Below are 25,012 nucleotides of genomic sequence, written 5' to 3' on the forward strand. Positions count from 1 at the left end.
TCAATTCATTTCCAAAGTGAATCGCGTGAAAGTTGTACCTCGGACTGTCTCTTACAAGAATAAAAACTTCTGTTGAGAATAAAAGAAATAAATAAAATTAATAAAAAAATAACTACTTTAACTTAAAAAAACTGTGCTTGAAAAAAATTCAAATTAAAAATTCCAAAAAGGTTCTGCTTTAAAACATTAAAAACCAACGCAAACCACTTCAAATCGTGCCGTGACCTAATTTCGTATTTTAAAGTGAAATTGTTGGAATTTCTTTAGAAAAAAACGAGTAAAAAAATTAATAAAAACAAAAAGACTTATTGAAAGATTTACATATTTATTCAATACATTACTTTCGCTGTGCCATCATCATCTATCCAACAGCTTGAGGGCTTTCCAAGCAGGTGTTAACAAATAATTGTGTTTTGAGTTTGGTGCTAATTAGAGAGTTTTATTGAAAAAAATATTGATCAGAAAACAAACTTTTACTTTCATCTTTAGTTAAAAATAAATCATAATTTCAAATTAAAATGTTTAAAATAGTTCTGGTTGTTCTTACGTCATTACTATATGGATCATCATGGGCACAACAGCGTAAGTTTTAAAATTAATAGAAAAAATATTGTTTCATGTGATTATTAATGAAGTTTTTAACAATAACCGGTTATGTAAATAAACATTTCTGATTTGATAATTGGGATCGGTGTAGACTAATAATTTTCATTGACATATTTAAGATTATCAAATGCAGGTTATATCGGTTTAAAAATGTTAAATGCCTCGAACTTTTGAAAATGTTTTACTTATGATATATTCTTAAGAACATACCTACTTATACATAAGTTTGTATGTCATTTAAAATATTTGACACAGCAATGGATTTTCCTTACCCGATTTTGATAAAGTTTTTTTATTCCACGGATTAAATTAATGTAATAACTACCTACTAAATACTATTGGAAATTTCTTTTATAAACTGAAACCTCTGATGGAATTTTTAACTAGTTACGATTGATTTGTATCCGATTGACAGTTTTATTGGTGGAAATGGCGACCTGGAAAGCGATGGAACTGCTACTCATTATATCGATTCAAGGACGGTTGTGATAATTTATGTCGAAAGTCGAGCTGCTTTCATAGCATATTAACGCCTGATTGTAGAAATGCTTTTAGGAACATTATGAGACAATTTGCATTAGACTGTGTTGAGTGCCGGGGTACTGGGCATGGTAATGAGGTTGGGGACGAACTAGCTAGATTAGGTTTGAACTTTGATAAATGTTGGTGGCAGGGAAAGGAAGGTAAAAATGGGTAAAAAGTATCTTCCTTGCAGAGATCCTAGCGATCTGGGGCGGAACTGCTAAGTATCATATAGTTGACAGGAACAGGAAGGTAAAACCACACATCTGTCACTGTTTTAGGTTGATATTCAAAAGAATCCGTTACATCATTAACCAACCCTTTGTCAGGACTACACCACTCGCCATATGTATGGTACTAAATACTAATTTATTATAATGATAGAGCCACTGCAAAATCTCCCCAAGTTGTAGAATGGATTATGATCAACACTTTGTCGGGACCACATCACTATCTACATTGTTGAAATACAAATGCATTATAATGATAGAGCCTGTATCAGTAGAAAATCTTGCCAAGTTGTGATATAACTTTGTTGTCATGGAATTAAATTTTCTAACATTTAGGGTAGGGTTTCTCCCTCACACATGAGTCTAAACGTTTCATCCGTTTCCATCCCTTTTAAACGAAAAGCTCTTTTAATAAATATTCAAAGCAGATCCCGTTATAGCAAACTCACCGGCTGTTTATTAGCTTTGTAGCTGTGTATTAGCTTTGTGGTAGCTTTCTTAAGATATTTTTTTAATATTTTGTTTAGTAGTTATTAGAGTATTCAAACGATTAATCGTCGATCGGTTAATCGATTAGTTTTTGAGGATTAATCGTTCGAATAAATGAAAATTGTCAAATTTCAAATAACGAATAAACCGAATAATTTATATCAATTAACCGATTAAGAAAAACTCACTATTTAGCAGTAAAATTACTATATATTTTCTACATAATTGAATATTTTTATTATAAATTTTCTTTTTTTTTTCTTAATTTCTTAATAATTTTTCTATAATAAAGAAAATTTATTTGATGATTTTTGAAAAGAAATCATGGAAATAGTTATATAGCCTTTATTTCTACAACCAGTTTTTTGGGAACATTGTTGTGTTCTTAAGTATTTCCAATAAGTTCTTCAGCAACAGTTATAGTTGAACTAGTGTTTAAGGAAACGTATGAATTCTAGAACTCGTTGAAAATCTTAAAAACAGTAATTTCTTTATATAGAAAAGCATTTCACATAAACAGGAATGGTTTATAATATTTGAGAAGAACTAAACATAGAATTAAAGTGAAAGAAGTGAAAATGATAATTTTGTTTACAAACCATGCAAAAGTTATTTTCAAACATGCGTACAGTAAACTGTGGACCATTAGTATTAACTCTGTGTACTCAGTTTTTCATAATAGGCTCTTTAAAGGACTTTAAAGTTTAAAAGACAACCGATTTCAAAAAAAACCCTATTTTTTATGGAAAATTCAATTTTGAGCAAAAATTCTCAAATCGCATAGTCGATATCAAATTATAGTGACCTGTTTTATATGACCCAATATGTTCTTAATCATTTTGTAACGGGTTTCGATAACCCCGCCCCTGGTATGAATATAATATGCAAAAAAACCAAAAAATCCCATTTTTGGGATTTTTAAAATCTTTTTTAGGAATTCCGGGATTTCTAATAAGAAAATTCGAAATTTTTATTTAATTTTATATTTTGAGTAAAAAAATCTACCTAACTGTAAAATTTCATCAAGAAATATTCATAAACAAAATTTTTATTGCAATTTGAAAAATTTGTATCTTTTTTAAAAAAACTTTTTTAGGAATTTCGGGATTTCTAATAAGAAAATTCTAAATTTTTATTTAATTTTATATTTTGAGTAAAAAATCTACCTAACTGTAAAATTTCATCAAGAAATATTCATAAATAAAATTTTTATTGCAATTTGAAAAATTTGTATCTTTGCAAAAACTGAATAAAAAATTTAATTTTTTTAAAGTATTCCGCAAATTATTTAATTTTCAAAAATTATATACAGTTTTTAAAAATAGACTTTTTTAAGTGACAAATTAATTAGGGAAAACTCAACATCTTTTAGAAAATTTACCTAGTACTATTATTTTCATACATACATTTGTTAGGCATGTTTTACTACTTACTATAACATGCCTACCTAATGTTTTTTAAGTGACAAATTAATTAGGGAAAACTCAACATCTTTTAGAGAATTTACCTAGTACTATTATTTTCATCCATACATTTGTTAGGCATGTTTTACTACCTAAATTTTTATGAATTTTTACAGCCACTTTTTACGATTAATCTTTTATTCTTTATCCCTAAAAAAATTAACAAGTATTTATTTTATATAAAAATAGTCCATATCTAAAAGATAAAGTAAATCTTTAAATTCATGAATATTTTCAAATGCTAACGTTTTGTAGCAAATCCAACGTTTCCTTATAGTAGATAAAACAGGATCAGAAGATAGAATCAGATTATTAAAAATATCTTCATTTTGAGACTGCCTAGAACACTTCCTTGAGCTAAACTGATGAATATGCTTAAAGTCTCTATTCCTCGATTCTTGGGGTTCTTCTGTAAGCTCTCCTAAAGGCAGAATATTATGTTCTATGATGACCTTTCCATGACATAATATCTTGTGAACTGTAGGTGTCATTTCTTTCCAGGGATATAATTCCAAAAGTAATTTAGAAACTTTAGAATAATATTGACCTTTTGCAGTAAATCCATATTAATTCCGGTTATTTCGGAAGTAGTTTCAAAATGTTTGAAAAAACGTCTAGCGGTATTACCATCGTTTGTGCTTCCATATCCTGTGAGTGGTTTATCAATATTTAATCCCATCCGCTTTTTAAATTCCTCTTGAATTCTTCGTTTCTCACTGGCTCTCATTTCCATTAACTCCTTATTGTTATTTGCACTTTTGTTTGCATTTTCCGGTATGCTTCTGTACTTTAAATCATATGCTAAATGTAGAAAATGTTCCAGAAATCGTATGCGAGCATGTAGGGGGGATATTCCAAATTGTAATGTTTCCTCATTTATTGACCTTTCCTTGGAAATATTCGAAAATTCTGATATTTTATTACCACATATGTAGCAGTACCAAGTAGATGATGTTCCTGTAATGGCATTTCCAACATTTTTTTCAATCATTGTAAGTTTAAATCATAGGACATGTTAAACGAATAATTTTCTATTTCGGTTGTTATAGGTTTCAAGTTTTTAATTTCTGCTTCAATACGATTTATTAAATCTTGCGTTGTTGTTTTGGATTCCTTTATATACTCAAAGCTTATTGGCCTACAAAAAGCTTTGGATCCTGGAGTCGAGTTCTTCCAAATATCATCGAAACTGGTTGATGGAGAATCGCTGTCAGCATGCTTTCGAATTCTTAATGGAACTAGCGATGCCATAAATACACTTTTATACTCGGAAGATGATTCACCTATGTTGATTTGTTTATATTCCGAGAGTGCTGATAATCCATCACATCCCCACTTACAAATGAGTTGAAGATCACAAGAATTTTTTTTAGTTGGTCTGAAGAAAAGTCAGAAGCAATCCTTAAAGCAGTATTTTCGAGTAGAGTAGAATAAATATATTTTTAATAATCTGATTCTATCTTCTGATCCTGTTTTATCTACTATATATATATTCATGAATTTAAAGATTTACTTTATCTTTTAGATATGGACTACTGTGATACCTATTATTTTACGAAATTATATTATTTTATAAAAAAAAAATAAATAAAGACTATTTTTATATAAAATAAATAAAATTATAAATAAAAGATTAATCGTAAAAAGTGGCTGTAAAAATTCATAAAAATTTAGGTAGTAAAACATGCCTAACAAATGTATGGATGAAAATAATAGTACGAGCTAAATTCTCTAAAAGATTTTGAGTTTTCCCTAATTAATTTGTTACTTAAAAAACATTAGGTAAGCATGTTATATATCAATGGAATTCTCGGAATACTTTAAAAAAAATTAAAAAATGTTTTTATTCAGTTTTTGCGAAGATACAAATTTTTTTAAATTGCAATTAAAATTTTATTTATGAATATTTTTTAATGAAATTTTACAGTTTTTTTACTCAAAATCCAAAATTAAATAATATATCACTGTAACTTGATATCGACTATGCGATTTGAGAATTTTTGCTCAAAATTGAATTTTCCATAAAAATAGGGTTTTTTGGATGGACCTGGTCCCCTCGGTATCAAAAATTTTTAGGTTTTGTTTCATTTATCGTATTTTATGTAAAGTCAGCTTTCCAAAAAGTATAATTTCTATATACATCTTCTTAGAAACTTTTTAGATAACTTAAAAAGAAAAATATACTCTTGCACTGCTTGATATTATCACGCAATTTAAAACATGAAAAATTTACATTTACTTAAATTAAATTAGCTTTTTTTCAAAAAAGTCCATAAAATTGCCTCACAAAAGTATACGATATTTTCCTGTATTTCATATTTGATCATATTATACAAAACACAAATTATAGAATCGAATGGTTTTTATTAGAGTATTCAAGCGATTAATCGTCGTTCGGTTAATCGATTAATTTTTGACTGTTAATCGTTCGAATAAATGAAAACTGTCAAACATTGTTGTGTTCTTAAGTATTTCTAATAAGTTTTCAGCAACAGTTATAGTTGATCTAGTGTTCAAAATCTTAAAAACAGAAATGTCTTTATATAGAAAATCATTTCACATAAACAGGAATAATTTCCAGTATTTGTTAAAAAACTAAACAAAGAATTTATGTGAAAGATGTGAAAATAATATTTTTGTTTATAAACCTTGCAAAAGTTATTTTTAAACATGAAAAAATCTATGCGTACATTAAACTGTGGACTCAGTTTTTCATAATCTGCTCTTATGCTCCTGTAATAGGACTTTAAAGTTTAAAAGACATCCAATTTCAAAAGATGGAATTCCAAATTTATGTTAAAAAGTTGGTAATAATATTAATTTCAAATGAAGCTGAGTTGCTCTTTTTTGAAATAATATAATTTATTTCAAATCATCAAGATCATCAAAAAAGAATTGGAAATCTTAAAGAAAATTTGTCACAAAAAAGGAGTTAAAAGTTTTTGAGTCGAAAATGAAAGCCTTTTAAATTTTGTTTCTTTTTCGACAGGTAAATAATATAGATAGAATGTACAGATTCCCAGCTTTCATTTGATACCAATATTAGCATTACATAATAAATATAAATATTTTAAATATTCGTTTGTAGTCTTTTAAACTTTGAAATCCTTTTTTAAGGACATAAAAATCGGAGTACACAATTCCATAGGTGGAATCTATTTTCACATGCTTATCAACTTTTCCATGTGTTAATGCTTTTTTCAAAATTGTTACAGGGTATATATGAAGAAAATTATTGTTAAAAGCAATAACATCTAGTTTGTTTTTATTCGAATAACCGAATATTTTTTAATTATCCGAACCGGCTAACGCAAAACCTCAAATAATTATTTGTCAAATAAACCGAATAAGACAAAAACCCGAATAATTGAATACCCTAGTTTTTGTGCTTTATATTGTTTTAAGGGGTTACTATCAACCGAAACGATATATTTTTGGCAGATTTATTCCACCCTTTTTTGTACCCTTTTTTATGTAATATCATTAAAATGGCGATTTTGGCAAAATTTGTAGCATTTTCTCATTTTATTCAGAGATAAAACGAACATTTGATATTGTGATAGACCCCTTGGAGTATCTGAACCCTGTGGTAACAAATTTCTTCTTTTTGAGAAAATAATTAAAAGTATTCCGGAATAAAGTTAAAAAACAAATCAAATGTGCCGAATCTTAAATACCCTCAACCAGCTGTTTTTTATATTATTAGTTTTGTAATTGATCAAATATTTATTTAAAATAAGTTTTATCACGTTTTTGAATAAAATATTCCAATATTACAATAGCTTAATTCAGCTGCAAATGCAAAATTTAATGAACGTTACAAACACCATTTTCTTTAATATTTTAGTAACGCCCAAAAATATGATTTAGCTTTATAATAGTTGACATTTTGGAATGTTCACACACATATGATAATTGTATGGTAGATACCCTGCCAAGCAATTTTGTAGTCGACTACGAGAAAAAATCATTTCTAGTTTACTTTTACAGACTGACTAAAACTAACTACAATGTAATGCAGAGCTGTCCCGAAATTTTGTATTTGGCAACGTCCGTCTTTAAAATACTAACTACAAGCAATTTTAGTAGACTGACTATAAACGAACAACAATGTAATGCAGAAATGTTCCAGAATTTGGTATCTATTAACATAAACAGCCGACTTTTAAAGACTAGCAACAAGCTAACTAATATATAATGCGGGAGTTCCCAAAAATTATTTGGAGAGCATTTTGTTTCGACATTTTTTCTCATGTTTCTTTATTATTTGGAATTTTTTTTTACATTTTTGTCATTTTCTTGTATACGTTGTGAAATTAGAGTCAGTAAATTTGAAAAATTAATGATGAAAGTTTAAATATTTCAAAACTCGGTCCCTAAATTCTAATTTTGCTGATTAATACTGTAAAATACAATACATCAATAGTTAGCATTACTCATAACATTTTAAAACTTATTTTAGATTTGGATCAATGGGACATGGAAATAATGAACAAATCATTCATAATTTTATGGATACAGGTGTTATAATGAACAAATCATTCATAATTTTATGGATACAGGTGTTATTGTTAGTTCCTCTGCAGAAAACTGATGTGTATTAATTTTAACGAACTAATATCATAACTTATAGTAAAGCGAAATATAATGTAGGCAATTAGTAGCTAAATTTTAAATATATTTAATTAATAGTAGTAGGAATACTATTACTTGACTTTTTAGTAACTAACTGTAAGCTAGTTGAAAAGTCATGGAGAGTCGGACAGTTGACTACTGCGTAGGACATCGCCATGTTAAAATAGTCAGTTGTCTTCATTAAAAATAATCAAAGAATCAACCCAGAATATAAAATTTATGTAAAATTTACTTTAATGCGATATATATATATATATATATATATAATATATATATTATATATAGATATATATATATATATATAAGATATATAATATATATATATATATATATATATATATATAATATATATATATATATATATATATATATATATATATATATATATATATATGGTGATATATATATGGTGGGTACAGAAGATTCGACGTGGCAGAATACAACACTCTTACTTCTTTTTATTTTATTCTGTCAGCATCAAAAGATGTATAAAAACAATATTTCAACATTTTTTTTAAATAATATTGAAAATTTTCATAGATTTTTAAAGATAAGAATTTTAAAGGGCATTTTTCACAGATTTCCATCCTAACAGTATAAAATAAAAACAAGTAAGAGTGCTATATTCGGCTGTGCCGAATCTTATATACCTTTCACCATAGTGTAATTTAAACATATTAGTTTTATAAATTTTAAATTTTTCCCGTCTACATTATTACTAAACTAAAAGAAAAACAAAATGTACAACAACAGCGCTAAACGAAATAAAAAACAAAATTCACAAGGCATATAAAACAACAGACATCTATACTCACATATCGAAAAACACAGAAAAACGAAATAAACAACAACGCAATAAAACCAACCTACATCAAAATATACGAACGGAATTTACAAAAACAAAACAAAAAGAAAATACCCAACTCAATGACGCCAACAGCATCAAACATAAAAAAATACACAGCTGAATAAAACCAAATACATCTACTCACGCACATGTACATCTTTATCCAATTCACAGTGTTGTTGTTGCTTTTTTAACAAAGCATGAAAAAATGTGGCTTTTTTGATGAAATTTTCAGAGGTTGTCTCGGATTTTTGCTCATATCTCCGTTATTTTATACCGATTTTTGCTGATTTTAAATAGCGATCTTCTCGAAAGCATGTCTAACTGAACTATTGAAGATTCGGATGTCGCCGATATCTAGGGACCTCTGAAAACTGATTTCAACAGACAGACATACAGACATGGCTTAATCGACTCCGCTATCTATAAGGATCCAGAATATATATACTTTATAGGGTCGGAAAATTATATTATAGAAATTACAAACGGAATGATAAATTTATATATACCCTTCTCACGAAGGTGAAGGGTATAATAACACAAAATATTTCCCAACCCTTCTTGTTGTCTTGACACCTAATATGACTTTGTTTGATTAGTAAGGTATTTTAAAATATTTTTTGAAAAATGTTCTTTTTAAAATGTTGAAGTACGTTTGATGGGACACAAAATTACGAAATGAAAAACTAAAAACGCAGATTTTTTTCCTTAAATTTTTAGCATCGAACGTATATCATCCGGTTTTTGTCTAGCGATTTTTTTTCTTTTTGTCGGACAGTGTAATATGGATACATATGAAAGGACATCGTGTATATGTATGTAGGTACATACACACAGAGAAAAAAATAGTTCGACATGGTAACAATAACTAAACTAGGTTCACTGTAACAATATATTGTTATAAAAAACAATACAATTATTATTTTTTATTCTATTTAAACAATATTGTTTGTAACTATAAATATTTTCATTTTTATGGCAATTATAACTTTGAGTATGATTCACTGAAAAATAATTATTTATATTATTATGGTAATGAATGATGAAAACATATTATGTTACTAACAGCCATTTAAACCTACAAATAACCATTATATGTTATGTTGCTATATGTTTTATAACTATTCTATATAAATAACCATTATTTGTTGTTCTGAAAAAAATTTTATCCTACGGGCCGCCCCCCTTGAATTGTTCTATGGGTAATAAAAATGAGTCGTGTAAAAAATTAGGTCAATAGGATTACGTTAACTGGTGCCGCAACGGCTCTGAAGTTTGAAGATGCATTTACATGGGATAATATGCCATTTTTTCAGTTTTCACAAAAGATTTGTCATTAAACAATTTGTTTTGCATTTTATTGTCAAAGAATCGTAAAGTTATTAAAAATTCCCCAGGCCATTATCGTGTCTTACAGCACTTGAATTCGAAATGTGATAAGAAAATAAACATATTTTTTAAAATATTCTAATAAAACAATTGTATTACTTAAAATACATCTGTAGTTACTTACGTAAACCTGTTCTCAGCTGTGGTCGAAAAATTTTGATATTTTTAACGGTTTTTGATACTTTGTTAAACAATTTTCAATATATTTGGGAGAACTCATAGGGATTTATGGACAACAGATTAGGGAATAAAATATTAAAAAAATTAGGTCAATACTTCTTATAGTTTGCCTGTACCTGCAATTTGAATTCAGCGGATTTCGAGAAAAACACATTTTTATGTAATATTTTGCAAAATTAGCCTTTTTATTATATTATTGTGTATTTATATGGAACCTTTTGTAAATTTATTAGTCCACATATATAATATATATATATATTATATATATATATATATATAAATATATATATATATATATATATATATATATATATATATATATTATATATTATATATATATATATATATATATATATATATATATAGTATATATATATATATATATATATATATATATATATATACTTTTTATACCCTTGTATAAAAAGTACCATGCAGTCAGTGCCTTTTTATATATTATCATTAAATCAGGATGACGCATGTTTAATTTCAACCAGAAACTAAAAAAATCACATACAGATTTTTATACAATCAGGAAGCTGCATGTCCAATTTTAGGTTCAATATTATAAGAAAGAATTAGTATAAGAACAAAAAAGTACCAAAGTATCCTTTTTCAATTTTCTAAAAGTAACAGTACCAGTGAAGTGCGAAAAAGTACCAAAAAGACCTATTTTATTTAATTTCATTTTCCAGAAAATATTCCAGTTTAAATTTTCATTCACTCAAGTCCCTGATTGCTTAGTTTTATGTCTACCAAAGGGCCCACTTTTATAGATTCTAATTAACTCCACATGCTTAGTTTCATGTTTCTAGGATCAATATTATAAAAAACACAAAAAGTACCTTTTGAAGAACGAAAAAGTACCAAAAAGTGCCCTTTTATAGAATCTCACTTAATCCAGGCTCTAAATGCTTAATTTCATGTTTCTAGGTTCAATATTATAGAAAATTTCTTTTGATGAACGAAAGGTACCAAAAAGTCCCCTTTTATAGATTATCATTTACTCCGGACTCTATATGCTTAATTTCATGTTTCTATTTTAAATTTTTTAGAAAACTCAAAAAGTTCCAGTCTAAGGACGAAAAAGTACCAAAAAGTCCTCTTTTAGAGATTCTCATTTACTCCGGGCTCTTCATGCTTAATTTCACGTTTCTAGGTTCCATATTATACAAAAAAACAAAAAGTACCTTTTGTAGAACGAAAAAGTACCAAAAAATGCCCTTTTATAGATTCTCATTTACTCTCGGGCTCTAAATGCTTAATTTCATGTTTCAAGGTTAAATTTAATAGAAAACTTAAAAAGTACCAGTCGAAGTACGAAAAAGTCCCTTGTTATAGATTCCCATTTACTCCGGATCTACATACTTAATTTCATGCTTCTAGGTTTAATTTTAAAGAAAACTCAAAAAAAAACTGCCTGTGTAGAACGAAAAATTACAGAAAAGTCCCTTTATTATACCCTCACCTTCGTGAGAAGGGTATATATAAGTTTGTCATTCCGTTTGTAATTTCTATAATATAATTTTCCGACCATATAAAGTATATATAATTCTTGATCCTTATAGATAGCGGAGTCGATTAAGCCATGTCCGTCTGTCTGTCTGTTGAAATCAGTTTTTAGAGGTCCCCAGATATTGGCGAGATCCGAATCTTCAATAATTCTATTAGACATGCTTTCGAGAAGATCGCTATTTAAAATCAGTAAAATCGGTCTATAAATAACGGAGATATGAGCAAAAAATCTGAGACAACCTCTGAAAATTTCATCAAAAATTGTTAAAAAAGCAACAACAACACTGTATATAGAAAAAGATGTACACGTGTGTGTGTAGAGATGTATTTGGTTTTATTCAGCTGTGTATTTTTTTGTATGTTTGGAATCCAAACATACAAAAAATACACAGCAAAAAAATATGATTTGCATTTTTTGTTAAAATAAAATAATTTTCCACTTGTTTTGCAAATATATTTTTTAATGAATAGAAAAAAGTATTTAAAACGTTTTCAATTATATGAGAGTAGATTGTGAGTTATTGTACAATAATTTTTATGCGAATAATGTAAGTTTGAAATTAAAAACTAACACAAATTTTTTCCAAGTGCTTTTTAAAACAATTTTTTTTACGATAAACAAAAACAAAATCTACGTCTCGTCAATGTTTACCAGCAATGAATCAGAGGTCGAAGTCGACTGGCTTCGAGTCGGAGCTTAGCCGCCGCCGAACTATATTTAGTTGCTTGAGCCGCCGCCGAAACATTCAGCTTAAATCGACTCAAATTTTTTTAATGTTTTTATTAACTAGACTGTAAGATCAATTATGTTTAAAATACACTATGGTGAAGGTTATATAAGATTCTTCACAGCCGAATATAGCACTCTTACTTGTTTTTAATTTCAATATCAAAGAAATCTCAAAAAGTACCAGATGAGGAATGGAAAAGTACCAAAATATATCACTTGGTACCGTGGTACCAAATAACACCTAATTATCATTTTTAGTGTTTCTAAAACTAAAAATTTTATCTAAATTGGGATCCTTGCGTTTGAATAAATCAAATTTCCCGTTTTTACCCCTTTTGGTACTTTTTTCTACCCATTAACGAAATAAAAATTCTATTCCAAAATGTTGCAACATCGTAGTAGGAGCCGTTTATTTATAAGCCCGTATTTATATGTATAAGTTAATAAAGCAAAATCAATGTTTTAAAAAAAGTACTAAAAATAGGTACAATTTTCACCCCTTAAACACCGAATAACCAAAAAGTACTAAATTTATATTTTTTTCGTCAAGTTATGAAGGAGTCAAAAATATTGTTTGAATATTCACTGGTTTAAAAGATACATGGGGTGCAAAAAAGTACCAAAATACAGTTTTTACCAGTTTATTCCCTAAAGGGGCCGAAATTGAAAAAAGTACCAGACAACTGTCCGCTTATTTTTTAAATGAACGACGATAAGCTTTAAACTATTTTTGTATCTTTTCTAGTGTATGAGATATGAGGTTACCGAATTTACCCGTTCTTACCCTTTTTACCCCTAAACATCCGAATTTCTCCTTAGCTTTAACCGTTTAGGCTGTGTGATGATGAATCAGTCAGTAGTCAGTAACGTTAGAAATTTTATAACCGATTAATTTTTAATTATCCGATTATTAACCGGCTAACGTAAAACCTCAAATAATTATTTGTCGAATAAACCGAATAAGACAAAAACCCGAATAATTGAATACTCTAGTAGTTATACCCTACACCACTATAGTGGGGAGGGTATTATACGTTTGTGCTGATATATGTAACATACAAAAATATTGGTCCAATCCCCACCTTAAAGTATACCGATCGATTCAGAATCATTTTTTGAGTCGATTAAGACATGTCCGTCCGTCCGTCTGTCCGGCTGGCTGGCTGTCCATGTAAACCTTGTGCGCAAGGTACAGGCCGCAATTTTCAAGATAATTTGATGAAATTTGGACCAAGCATGTTTTTTGGCACAAGGACGAAGCCTATTGAAAATGGTTGAAATCGGTCCATTATTTCACCTAGCCCCCATACAACCGTACTTCCCGATTTGAACTTTTTATGCTATAATTACGTCAAATATTCTGCTATCTCTCTAAAAATTGGCACAAATAAGTTTTATATAAGTATAAATGACACTGAAGATTTACGTAAGGATCGGCCTATATTTGACCCTAGCCCCCATACAAACCCCCCTTCAAAAAATGACTTAAACGTCTAAAATGAAGAAAACTAACTGTTATTTAGAAATATATCCTTTTCCCAAATTTACCGAGGATCGGCCCATATTTGACCTATATAAAGACTTTTTAGAAATTTTAGTTTTTTATCAATAAATTTCTTAAATATTTTGGAATTATGGTAATATTCAACATAAAAGTTTCTTTACAAAAAATAAAAATTTTATAATAAGTAAAAATTTTAAAAATATACTCATGGTGTAGGGTATTATATGGTCGGCCATGCCCGACTATACTTTCCTACTTGTTTTTACTATGTGTTCAGGTTTAGCTAGTGACTTGAGGTATTTGATTGTGATACATTTCATTAAAACAGTCTTTTATTCATTACAAAATTGTTCATCTATTAAGATTTCAAGATATTTTGATATTCTAGATATCAAGAGATATCTAAACAATTAAACAACTAAAGTACATATTTTTAAAATATATAAAAATCAGTTCAAACGTGATACATATTATGGTTAAAATAAAAAGCAACAAATTAATCCTATTCTAAAACTTGTTTCTATAAATGTTAACCTATTTGTGTAACATATTCAAGCACGTGCAAAAGTTTTATCTTTAAAACATCAAACGCAAACCAACTTCTACATGCTGATCTAAAAGAAACATATATAAATTTCTCATCATGTTAATGAACTTCATTTAAATGCAATTTGGTCATGTGAATAAAATAATAATATTTGTAGTAATAACAATACCATAATAACAATAATGATACCAATTTATTTGCTGCGTTAAATTTGTAACCATAATTGTCTGGTACGATTTATGGTTCCATTTTTAACGAAAAAAAATTTGTACAAAGACACTGGTGAAATTTTTGTATGAGTTCATTAACCTGAAGTGCAAGAAAGCAACTGCCAATTCAAATAATTATTTTTAGTGTTTTCTTTTTGTTTTTTTGGTATTTAAAGTTAATAATACTTTGTTTTTTTGTTAACGAATTAAAACGCTTATATTTGCTTCAATGAATAATTTGAATGTAATACGTTAAGTTTTACACACATACGAGTGAATTGTTTTCCGTTTAATAAAATGTTTTCAAATCTTACAAGAGTTTCCGTTTTATAACTTAAAAAGGCCTTTTTTGTGCATGTGGGTGCGGTTAAATTGTTTGTCTTATTAATTAAAAATTAATGTAATTTAATCACTTGGCAGAGACGAATATATCATGATTTTCAGATCTCTTTTATTTCTGGACCTCTAATTTTGTTTAAAAGTATCTATGTATGTAGTTTTTGAATAACGTTAGAATTATCTCCAATCAAAGCAGAATGTTGATGTTATCACTTTAAAGTTTATTGCTACCACAATATACGACTTTTAACCCAAAGCCTTGCCATCTTTTGAAAATATTCTGATGAAATTGGGTAGACATGATTAAGAGCCGGTTTCTTTCTACTCAGGTAAACTAAGCTTAACATGCTGTTTAAAGTTGAAACAAATTCAGGAGGGCTTTTACAAATGATTGTGTTTTTCAGTTATGGATTTATGTTCACTTAACTTTGTTAGTATTATCAACATCTCAGTCAAAAACATAAACAATGATAAGCTGTTTTTTAAATATTACTTTGTAAAAAAAGGGATTTTAGAAGAAATTTTAATAAACATTAACAATAATAATAATAATATTGATAAAACAAATCAAAAAATTACTATTTATATAAAATATAAAGTTCTTCTTCCCGATTCATTATTTTATCGTTTTTGTTGATTGTGTTTTCTCATTTATAACTTAGTTTTAATTGGCCAATAACACTCGGTTAAACTAAAATAAGAAGTAACTTTACTGACTACTAAGGGCGGGTTTTACAGATAAAGATAATCTACATTCTTTGTTTAAACCTAGTTTAATATACGTTTCGTGTTTTTCACTTATCAGTAAAGTTACTTATTATCTTAGTTTAACTGAGTGTAATTGGCCAATAAAACTCAAGTTATAAGTGAGAAAACACAATTAACAAAAACAATAATTTCGAAGCACAAAATCTTAATATTTTAAGTAAATTGCAATTTTCTGATTTGTTTTGTTTTATTACTTATTTATTTGAATGTTTATTTAACATTTTTCCAAAATTTTCATTTTACAAAAGTATTGTTTGCAACCGTTCATTGTTTATGTTTTTGAGTGAAAACTTGGCAATACTAACAAAGTTAACTGAGCTTAAATTTAAAACTGAAAAACACAATTATCGGTTAAAGTCCGCCTAAATTTTAATCTAACAGCAAGTTAAGCCTAGTTTAACTGAGGAGTAAGAAACCCGCCCTAAAAAACACAAACATCGACTAAACTATTTTTAAGCAAAGAATGCAGATTATCTTTATCTGAAAAATCCTAGCTAAATATCGAAATGATGCCGGCCAGAAATTTCTTGCTAAACTATCCAAATACAAATACTTTAGCCATAAACTATTCGAATACATCAGCCTATTTTAGCAATAACAACCCTGGACAGTTTATATTCAGACAATGACTACTATTCAATCCAATAACAACCGATTTTGACTACTATTCCGACCCTAAGTTCTTACATATGTATATGGGCGGAAGGGCCAAAAAAGGACCGAAAGTAGTAAAATTTAGTAAAAAAATTCGGTTCTTAGAACACTTATTTGATTCGAATGTCATCGCTGTATTTGTGTATCTAAAATTTCATCGATATTTTCGTATCGTATCGTTTTGAATAAGACATACTTAAATATTTAATAAGGGAACCTGAAAGTAATCTTAACGATTTGTATCGCAGTATTCTGAATTTGTTTGTGAATACGAGTGGTAGGTTCGGTAATGGACCCATCGTAATAAATTTTTTGTAGAGATATTTTTGTTTATATACATAAAACTTGTCAAAATTCATCAGTGGGTACGATTTTGGATCATATAAAACTTGTTTATAGACTTGTAGAAAGATTTACGTTCCTATTAAAGTTGCTTATGTCGTTATATTTATTTTCCTAAGGGGACCTTTTATGGGGGTAAAGTTAATCATTAACCGATCCTCTTAAAATTTGGTAGACCAATTTTGGTTTATGACGAATTCCAACTCTGTAATGGTACTTTAGTATTTTTAAGACAGAAAAGAGGTTTGATGTAGTTTTCTAAAAGGAACCTTATATGGGGGGTAGGGTATATGGTTTATGATGAATTTCATCGCTGTATTAATATTCTTAAAGCCGGCTTTACACGATCACACAAGTAATATGATCTGTCAAAATTTTGTGTACAAGAGTACGGATGGGATCGTCTAAACGCAATATGTAATGAAACCATCACACATTGAGAGAGAATACAGATGGAAAATTTCTCTCTTCATTTTTTGAAATGATTCAAAAAAAAAAAAGCCGGTCTCATTAGATCAGGGATGTATTTTTATGTAAACACATATAAAAAAGTGAAACAGCTGTTTCCATCTGACTTTCTATTTGTTTTATACCAATCGTGTAAACACAAACAATATAAATCATACGACTTTTATTCTCTTTTTTGTTATACGGATGGAATTTCATTTTACTTTTTCATTAGATTTGTCGTACGTAAAGTGTGATCGTCTGAAGGGCCCTTAAGCAAGTAATTAAAATCTTTTTCTAAAGAGTACCTTATATGTGGGCAGGGGTGTTCAGGTCAATCCTCTTTTTAGGCCGATCCGCTTTTAATTTAATATATGAAACTTATTTATGTAGAATCTCATCGATATAGTGGTACTTTTATTTATGACTGTTAAAGATATTTCTAGGAGGTCCACTTGTATGTGGGCTATGCGAAAACGTGGGACGATATTGCCTATTTTCAATTTTAAACAAACATAATCTATAAGAAATATTTGTGATAAAATCTACCAACTCTTTAGCCTTTTTCCGTTTGGATTTCATCGTGCTTTCAACATACAGCAAATATGGCTAGATCGTCTTAGAACATAATAAGGATTAGGCAGACTAGGCAAAATGTCATTTGGACAATGTCAATGGGCAAAATCGGTTCACATCGGGAAAAGTTATGAATCAAAATTTGAAACAACCTCGAAAAAATAGGCATTTTTTACACATTCTGATGTAATTTTCTCGAAAACTATGCAAGATAATTCCATAAAAATCAGCACATATTCGTTTCCACACAAGAGCTTAATCTTTGCGTAAAATCGCCAGAATCGGTCCACAATTTCCCATACAAAAGTACAAATTCCCGAAAATTTTGTTTTTTTTTTAATAACTTCCGTCGTAATGTCGATATCTTTACAAAATTTTATAAATTAAAATTTTATGACAATAGAATTTATTCAGAGGAAAAATGGTCATAGCTCCCATACAAGGTCCCCTAACGAAAATCACTTAAACGCGCATAATTCATTACTAAATTAAGATATCGATATAAAATTTGGTACAAGTATTGCTCTTATATACAGAAATATTACAATGAAAGCTTTTTTGGATCGGTCCATAATTGGTCATAGCTCCCATACAAGGTCCCCTCCCGAAAATCAGTTAACCCGCATAACTCATTACTAAATTGAGATATCGTTATAAAATTTGGTACAAGTATTGCTCTTATACATAAATCGGTCCATATTTGGTCATAGCTCCCACACAAGGTCCCTCTTAGTAAAACACACATACAAGGTTCCCTTCCGAAAATCAGAAAAAACGCACATAACTCATAACCAAATATTAATATTCATACATTTATCAAAAATATTGCTCCTATATTCACTATAAAATTGTTATACCATCGGTCCATATTTGGTCATAGCTCTCATACTAGGTCCAGAAAATCACTTAGATTCACAATATTTAATACCAAGTAATGATATAGATACAGAATTCTGAAATTTTGTCTTTATATACATAACTCCCATACAAAGTCCTTTTACGAAAATCTCTTAAACGCACATTACTTATTACCAAATTAAGCTATTGATACATAATTTGACAAAAATATTAGATTTGTATACTTTTATTTTTCCTATATTAGGTCCTGCCCCTAAAAGCATATGTATGCCCCAAAGAGCATTATCAATATGTGCTGAACAAAATTTTGTGTAGAACATAATTATATATGTATTTGTATTTTGAAAATCTCTAAATCTTTCACACACATACATGCAAATTACTAAATTTATAATGTTCAATAAATCTTGGAATTGTAATAGATTTAACTTTTTTTTTTTTATATTAAAGACATGAGAAAACTTAAGTATTTCTACAAATATTTGATCAATTAGAAAAGTAATAACATAAAAGTAGCTGGTGGAGGGTATTTAAGATTCGGCACAGCCGAATATAGCACTCTAACTTGTTTTTATATATATTTGATGTTTGCCTTTCATCATTGGTTTTGGGGCATACATATGCACATATGCGTAAATAAAATTTTTATTTTACAAAATTATTAACAAAATTTATTTATAAAATTGTAATAGGCATTATTTGTAATTAAAAATTTTTTTAACTATTTAAGTGCAAAATAAAATTAGTTTTATGAGTTTAATTTTTAGTACTAAAATGAATGTTTTGCCATTAATTATTTCAATATTTATTTCAAATTTCAGCCTATTACATTCAACAGTGCCCGGGCGATGAACAATTTATAAACGAATGTTTACGTGACAGTGGTAATAAATTGGTGCATTATCTGAGACAAGGCATACCTGAATTAGAAATTTATGAGGTGCGTTTTGCAAAAACAACATAAAACGTGTGAAACATGTTTATTCATAGCTTATAAAAAATATTAAGTATTGTATTGTTTTTTTATTACTACAATTTAGTTAAAGTAATTTAATGGTTGAACATTTTTTATTTAGATTGAACCTGTTGATATAGATGAAATTGGCATTGTATTGGGCAGCGGACCCGATGGCTATCGTGCTGTATTCCGTAATATTCAGGCATTTGGTGTTAGTAATATAACGGTGACAAATGTGCGGTGAGTAATGGGAAGAATTTTATGGTACTTTTTTGCATTTCAAAAGTTGAATTTTCAATCAAACCAAGTTCTAGACAAATTTTAAATTTACAATTAATTTTTTTCTCCAATTTATTAACTATTAAAAAAATCATTTTCTTAATCTCTCAAAATAAACTTTGTGCTTTTCTTTGTTTACAATTTAAAATCCTTTGACAATTTATTATCATGATATTTAGAATTTATTTTTGCTAAATTAACAATAATTTAATTATAAATAAACAAATAAATTAACAATAAATAAAATAAATTGTATTAAATAATATGAATATTAATTCTAAGTAATACAAATCTTGCCAAGTCATTCCATTCTGACTGTTTGTCTGTCTGTCTGTCAGTCAATCTATCGGTTATCCCATCTCTTCTCCGTAATTGTAGTTGTTGTCATTGAAGTTTCTATTATTTTCTTTAAAAATGACTTGGTAATTTTAATAGTTGTCTATCTGAAAACAAAATATTTATTGAATTAACTTGTTTTTGTTCTTAACCTTGATATCATTTAATCTTCTTAAACAAAAATTGCATAGAATTACAAATAAGTATCGCAGCATGTGGAGTATGACAATGGAAAATTTTAAAAATCATGCAACAAGATCATAGTTATTAATAGTTTCAATTACAAATTTAATAGTTTTCAGAAATTTTCTATTAACCTTGCTAGAAAATGGCCAATAAAATAAAAATCACTTATGCAAGAAGTATAAACTGCGGTTTTTTAAATTTCTGGGTTAATTTTCTTAACAATTGATAAATTTTATACAAATTTTGCTTCTGAATATATATTTTTTTTAATTTGCAACATATTTCATCCAATATTATAACTTTATTTATATGTGCAAAATTTCAAAAACGTTTAAAATGACACGTACGTACATTATTTTGTGGCAAATAGTTTTCGGCAACAACTTCAATGGACCACAAATATATTATAAACCTACCAAACTTGTTACTTGAAAAAATAAAATCGATGTATTTTTTTATACGTCTATAAAGTTATTCAATATATGTGCATATGTATGTACATATCGCTAATTTACTACAAGACTGGCATATATTCGGAGTTTTGAATTGAGGGCTACAAAACATAGCCACATATTGATAAAAGATATGACATATCATGGGCCTAACCCGAATATTTCTCAGAATGATTTATCTATATGTAAAACATACAAACATCTGCCTTTATCCTATGATCCTTACATTTTAATGAAGTGTACCTTTTATGGAAGATATGGGAAATTATGGACCTTATATTTATTATATTTATGTCAAATTTGATCCCGAAATATGTATGTTTATTTTCGGAAGAGGTTTCATATGAGAGCTATAATTAATTATTGACAGAATCAGAAAAAGTTCACAGAATGTCTTACAAATACACAACATATATTTATGTCGAATCTCATACAGGAATCCTGTTTTGTCAGTGACATATGTGTGTATAAGTAATTTTTGGAAGTGGTGCTTATATGGGAGCTACCATTAATTGTAAACCGATACATATCTATTTTAGAGTGATAGCGAGTTGAGGAAGTTATAAACGGAACTATACCTTGATGGTGGTGGAGGGAATAAAAAGTAAAATTTCATTAAACATTCAAAGTCATATTTCTTAAAACCATTTTTTGTTTTCGAGTTATACCAGTCTGGTAGTAAATGAGCGATATGTATGTACTTTTCTTACCGCAAAATTTGTGTTTAAACGTTTTTGGAGACATAACTAAAATCCGACATAGAACAATTTGACTATTGCATGACATAGAAAAACGCATTAACTAGTTTGATCAACAAACATCTTGGCCGTTTGTCTCTTTCTTGAATAAATAAAATTTAAATCAGAACAGAAATTACAGTAGCAATTACAAGAATTGCTGTAATGTAGGACTTTAATAGTTGTACAATCAATTATACTTAAATGTACATATGTATGAGTCCAAAATATATTTATTGATAAAACTTGGTATACTATTTACAATCGTTAACCAAGTCTTTAATACAACTTACATTTTTGCACTCCATTAACAACTCCATTAGTGCTAGCAAATATAGATACTAGATGATATAGTTTTCCGGTTATACTAATTTTATTATTTATTTTAAATGATCAATATTGCCCGAATTTTCCGCAAATGTTCATATGGATGTCAAAGTTATCCATGTGTAATATAATATCTCGAATATTCAAGTATTAATATTTTGAATGATGCCGTGGCAGGTCCTTTTAGACATACAGGAAGATATATATAGAGTCTCTTAGTTATAACATTTGACCTTCAAAGACCATGGTCTCAAAAAGTTAAAAACGATCAAAATTCTTTATTTGTTATTGGTTTGAAATTACCGACTTATTTCCTTTTTTCGATTTGCTCATCCCTGCTAATCGATCATTAATACCTTTTATTAGAGTCCGACCGAACTCAAAATTTCGTTCGGAACCAAACACCGAACCCGAACATCGGTAAATTTGAAAGTTCGCCCGAACGCGAACTTCTTTCTTAAATGAAAAACGCATTTATGATTAAAAATGCATTTAAATTTATAACATTTAAAAACAAAATATAACATCCGGAAGATTTTTTGAAGAGGGTCTTTAATTAGCAATTTGGTCAATTATAAACTAATTCCGAATTCCAGAGAGTGATATATTTCTAATAACAAACCATTTTTGTGAAATGAATATATCTTAATACTTTTATTTTTGGGTTTTAAACGATTTATTGACAATGATAAAACTCTCTGTAAGATCATGCAGAGAAAAAACATGGTTGTGGTATGATTGTAGTCTAAAATATTATCGTTATTGTAACAATTTTAAAATATCATATTATAATTAAATACCGTCAATTTCATAAAAATACTAATATTTTTAAGCCTGTTATGAACGTTAGTCATTTTCTAAAGCGAACCTTATATGGAGGCCATGTCCAAATGTAAACCGATTTTGTCCATTTTGAATACCAATCAAACTGCAACAATCGTTCTTTTAAGAGACTGACAGTCTGACTGACTGTCAGACGTGTCTAGATCATTTAAGAATAAGGACCTATGTTACAAATGAGATCAAAGATTTATAGTCGAAACTAGATAATTCAAATTAAATATTTCACTTCTTTTAGTTTTTTAATACCTTTTTTGGTTAACAGTTTTTCAAATTAGCCGAAAAACCGAACAGTTAAAAAGGCGTTCTGTACCTATGTATATCGGATATTTATTGTACAGCTAGGATGTATGAAAACTTCTGTAAACAAATTTTTTGCATTTTTAAAACTTTTTATGATGCGAGATATAAGAAAATTGATATAGAAAATGGCCCCATTATGGGTACTTAATAAAAAATTAGGGTATCAGTAATATTATTGGTTTGAATTGTTAAGGATAATTAAAAATAAATAATAATTGTTTCATACAACGTGTATGGTTTCAAGTGGTTGGTTACGTCTAATTATACATACATTATTTGTTTAACTTAAAAGTAAAACACTGAAAAATATATAATAAAAAGTTGTTCAAACCCAATTTTTACGTCATTTTTATTAACTATTATCAAATATTTTCATTACAGCTCCGATTTGGAATCTTTACAATTTCAATTGACCTGCGAAATACCACGCATCAAGGTTAGAGCACAGTATCGTTCAACTGGCGTTTTAATTTTGGTTAAAGCTTCTGGTGCCGGTGAATATTGGGGCGAATATGGTAAGAACAACTATATAACTAAAAAAAAAACAACAACAAAACTAAAAACAAGTTATAACTTTATTTGCTTATAAAGAATATTTAAACATTTTTGTTTATATATTACATAATATTGTTATTTTCTTTTGATTATAGAGGGCGTTAAAGCTAAAATTTATTTCAAGGCTTTGCCACATGAGGGACCAGATGGCCGCACTTACCTTACAGCCGATCAAGTAAAAATGGATTTCAATGTCAAGGACATTCAAATGGGTGTCGATAATATTGCCAATGGCAATTCTGTTATACGTAAGTTTTAATTAATACTTATACATACTATTGTTTTAAGAGTTTAAATAAATTTATTTTTGTTTAATTTTTTTACCATTAACAGAAGCTGCTTTAAATCTTTTCATCAATTCCAATTCACAAGAGTTGCTGAAAGAAATGAAACCAGCTTTGCGCACAAAACTCACATTGGTCATACGTAATTTCATGGATCGTCTGTTTGCGAAAATTCCCTTGGAACAGTGGGTTAATCTGAATTAGTTATAATTAATCGTTAATCGTGCGAAAACTATTTAAATAAATTATAGTTTAAGCTTAAATTAATTAGTAGTAAAATATATAAAATTAAAAAATTCGCAGTAATTTTAATTTTTTCGATTTAAGTAAAGTTTTTATTCAATTTTAAATTTCTTTAGCAATAAATTTAATATTAATTAAGTATTTATGTTAATTTTTTTTGTATTAAATAGCTAATAGATATTATTAGTTTTATAAATATTGAAGAAAATAAAATTTGATTTAGTACCATATTAAAGAATTATGACAGATTATTATTTAACCCTTTCATAAATGGGCGGGCATGTTGATTCTTTAAATAATCTCAGCAAAAATAAAACGAAGTAGTTCCAAAAGAATGCCATTTATAATTACTTCAAAAGTATCACTTAGTGAATTTTTTACCTTCTGTGGAAGTGATTTGTTAGGTTTGTTGTATTCTATAACACAACAATTTTCTAATACAGTGGGACCTCGATTTTCGTGAAGTTCGGGACCGGAACCATTCTCTATATTTGATTTTCCTGGTTAATTGAGTGCCAAATTTGGCTAGATTTTTAATAGATATTGTTTTAATTAATACATTTATATAAAAATGAAATAATTCTGTAACTCCAAAAAAGAACATAAAATTTACTACTTGAGAATGACTTCAGATGTAGTGAATTTGGAATCAAATAAAAAAG

General features: G+C 28.1%; 1 protein-coding gene across 1 annotated transcript; it reads left to right on the top strand.

Annotated features, from left to right (window-relative positions):
- On the top strand, nucleotides 1-24,462 carry LOC111690817 (circadian clock-controlled protein daywake). Its single transcript, XM_023453388.2, has 6 exons — nucleotides 1-582; nucleotides 19,672-19,790; nucleotides 19,927-20,048; nucleotides 23,650-23,783; nucleotides 23,919-24,071; nucleotides 24,157-24,462. The coding sequence occupies exons 1-6, from the start codon at nucleotides 519-521 to the stop codon at nucleotides 24,309-24,311; spliced, it is 747 nt and encodes a 248-aa protein (XP_023309156.2). The 5' UTR covers nucleotides 1-518; the 3' UTR covers nucleotides 24,312-24,462.
- Nucleotides 24,463-25,012: the final 550 nt, after the last annotated feature.

Source organism: Lucilia cuprina, chromosome 4 (assembly GCF_022045245.1).
Source record: "Lucilia cuprina isolate Lc7/37 chromosome 4, ASM2204524v1, whole genome shotgun sequence".
NCBI classification, from domain to species: Eukaryota; Metazoa; Arthropoda; class Insecta; order Diptera; family Calliphoridae; genus Lucilia; species Lucilia cuprina.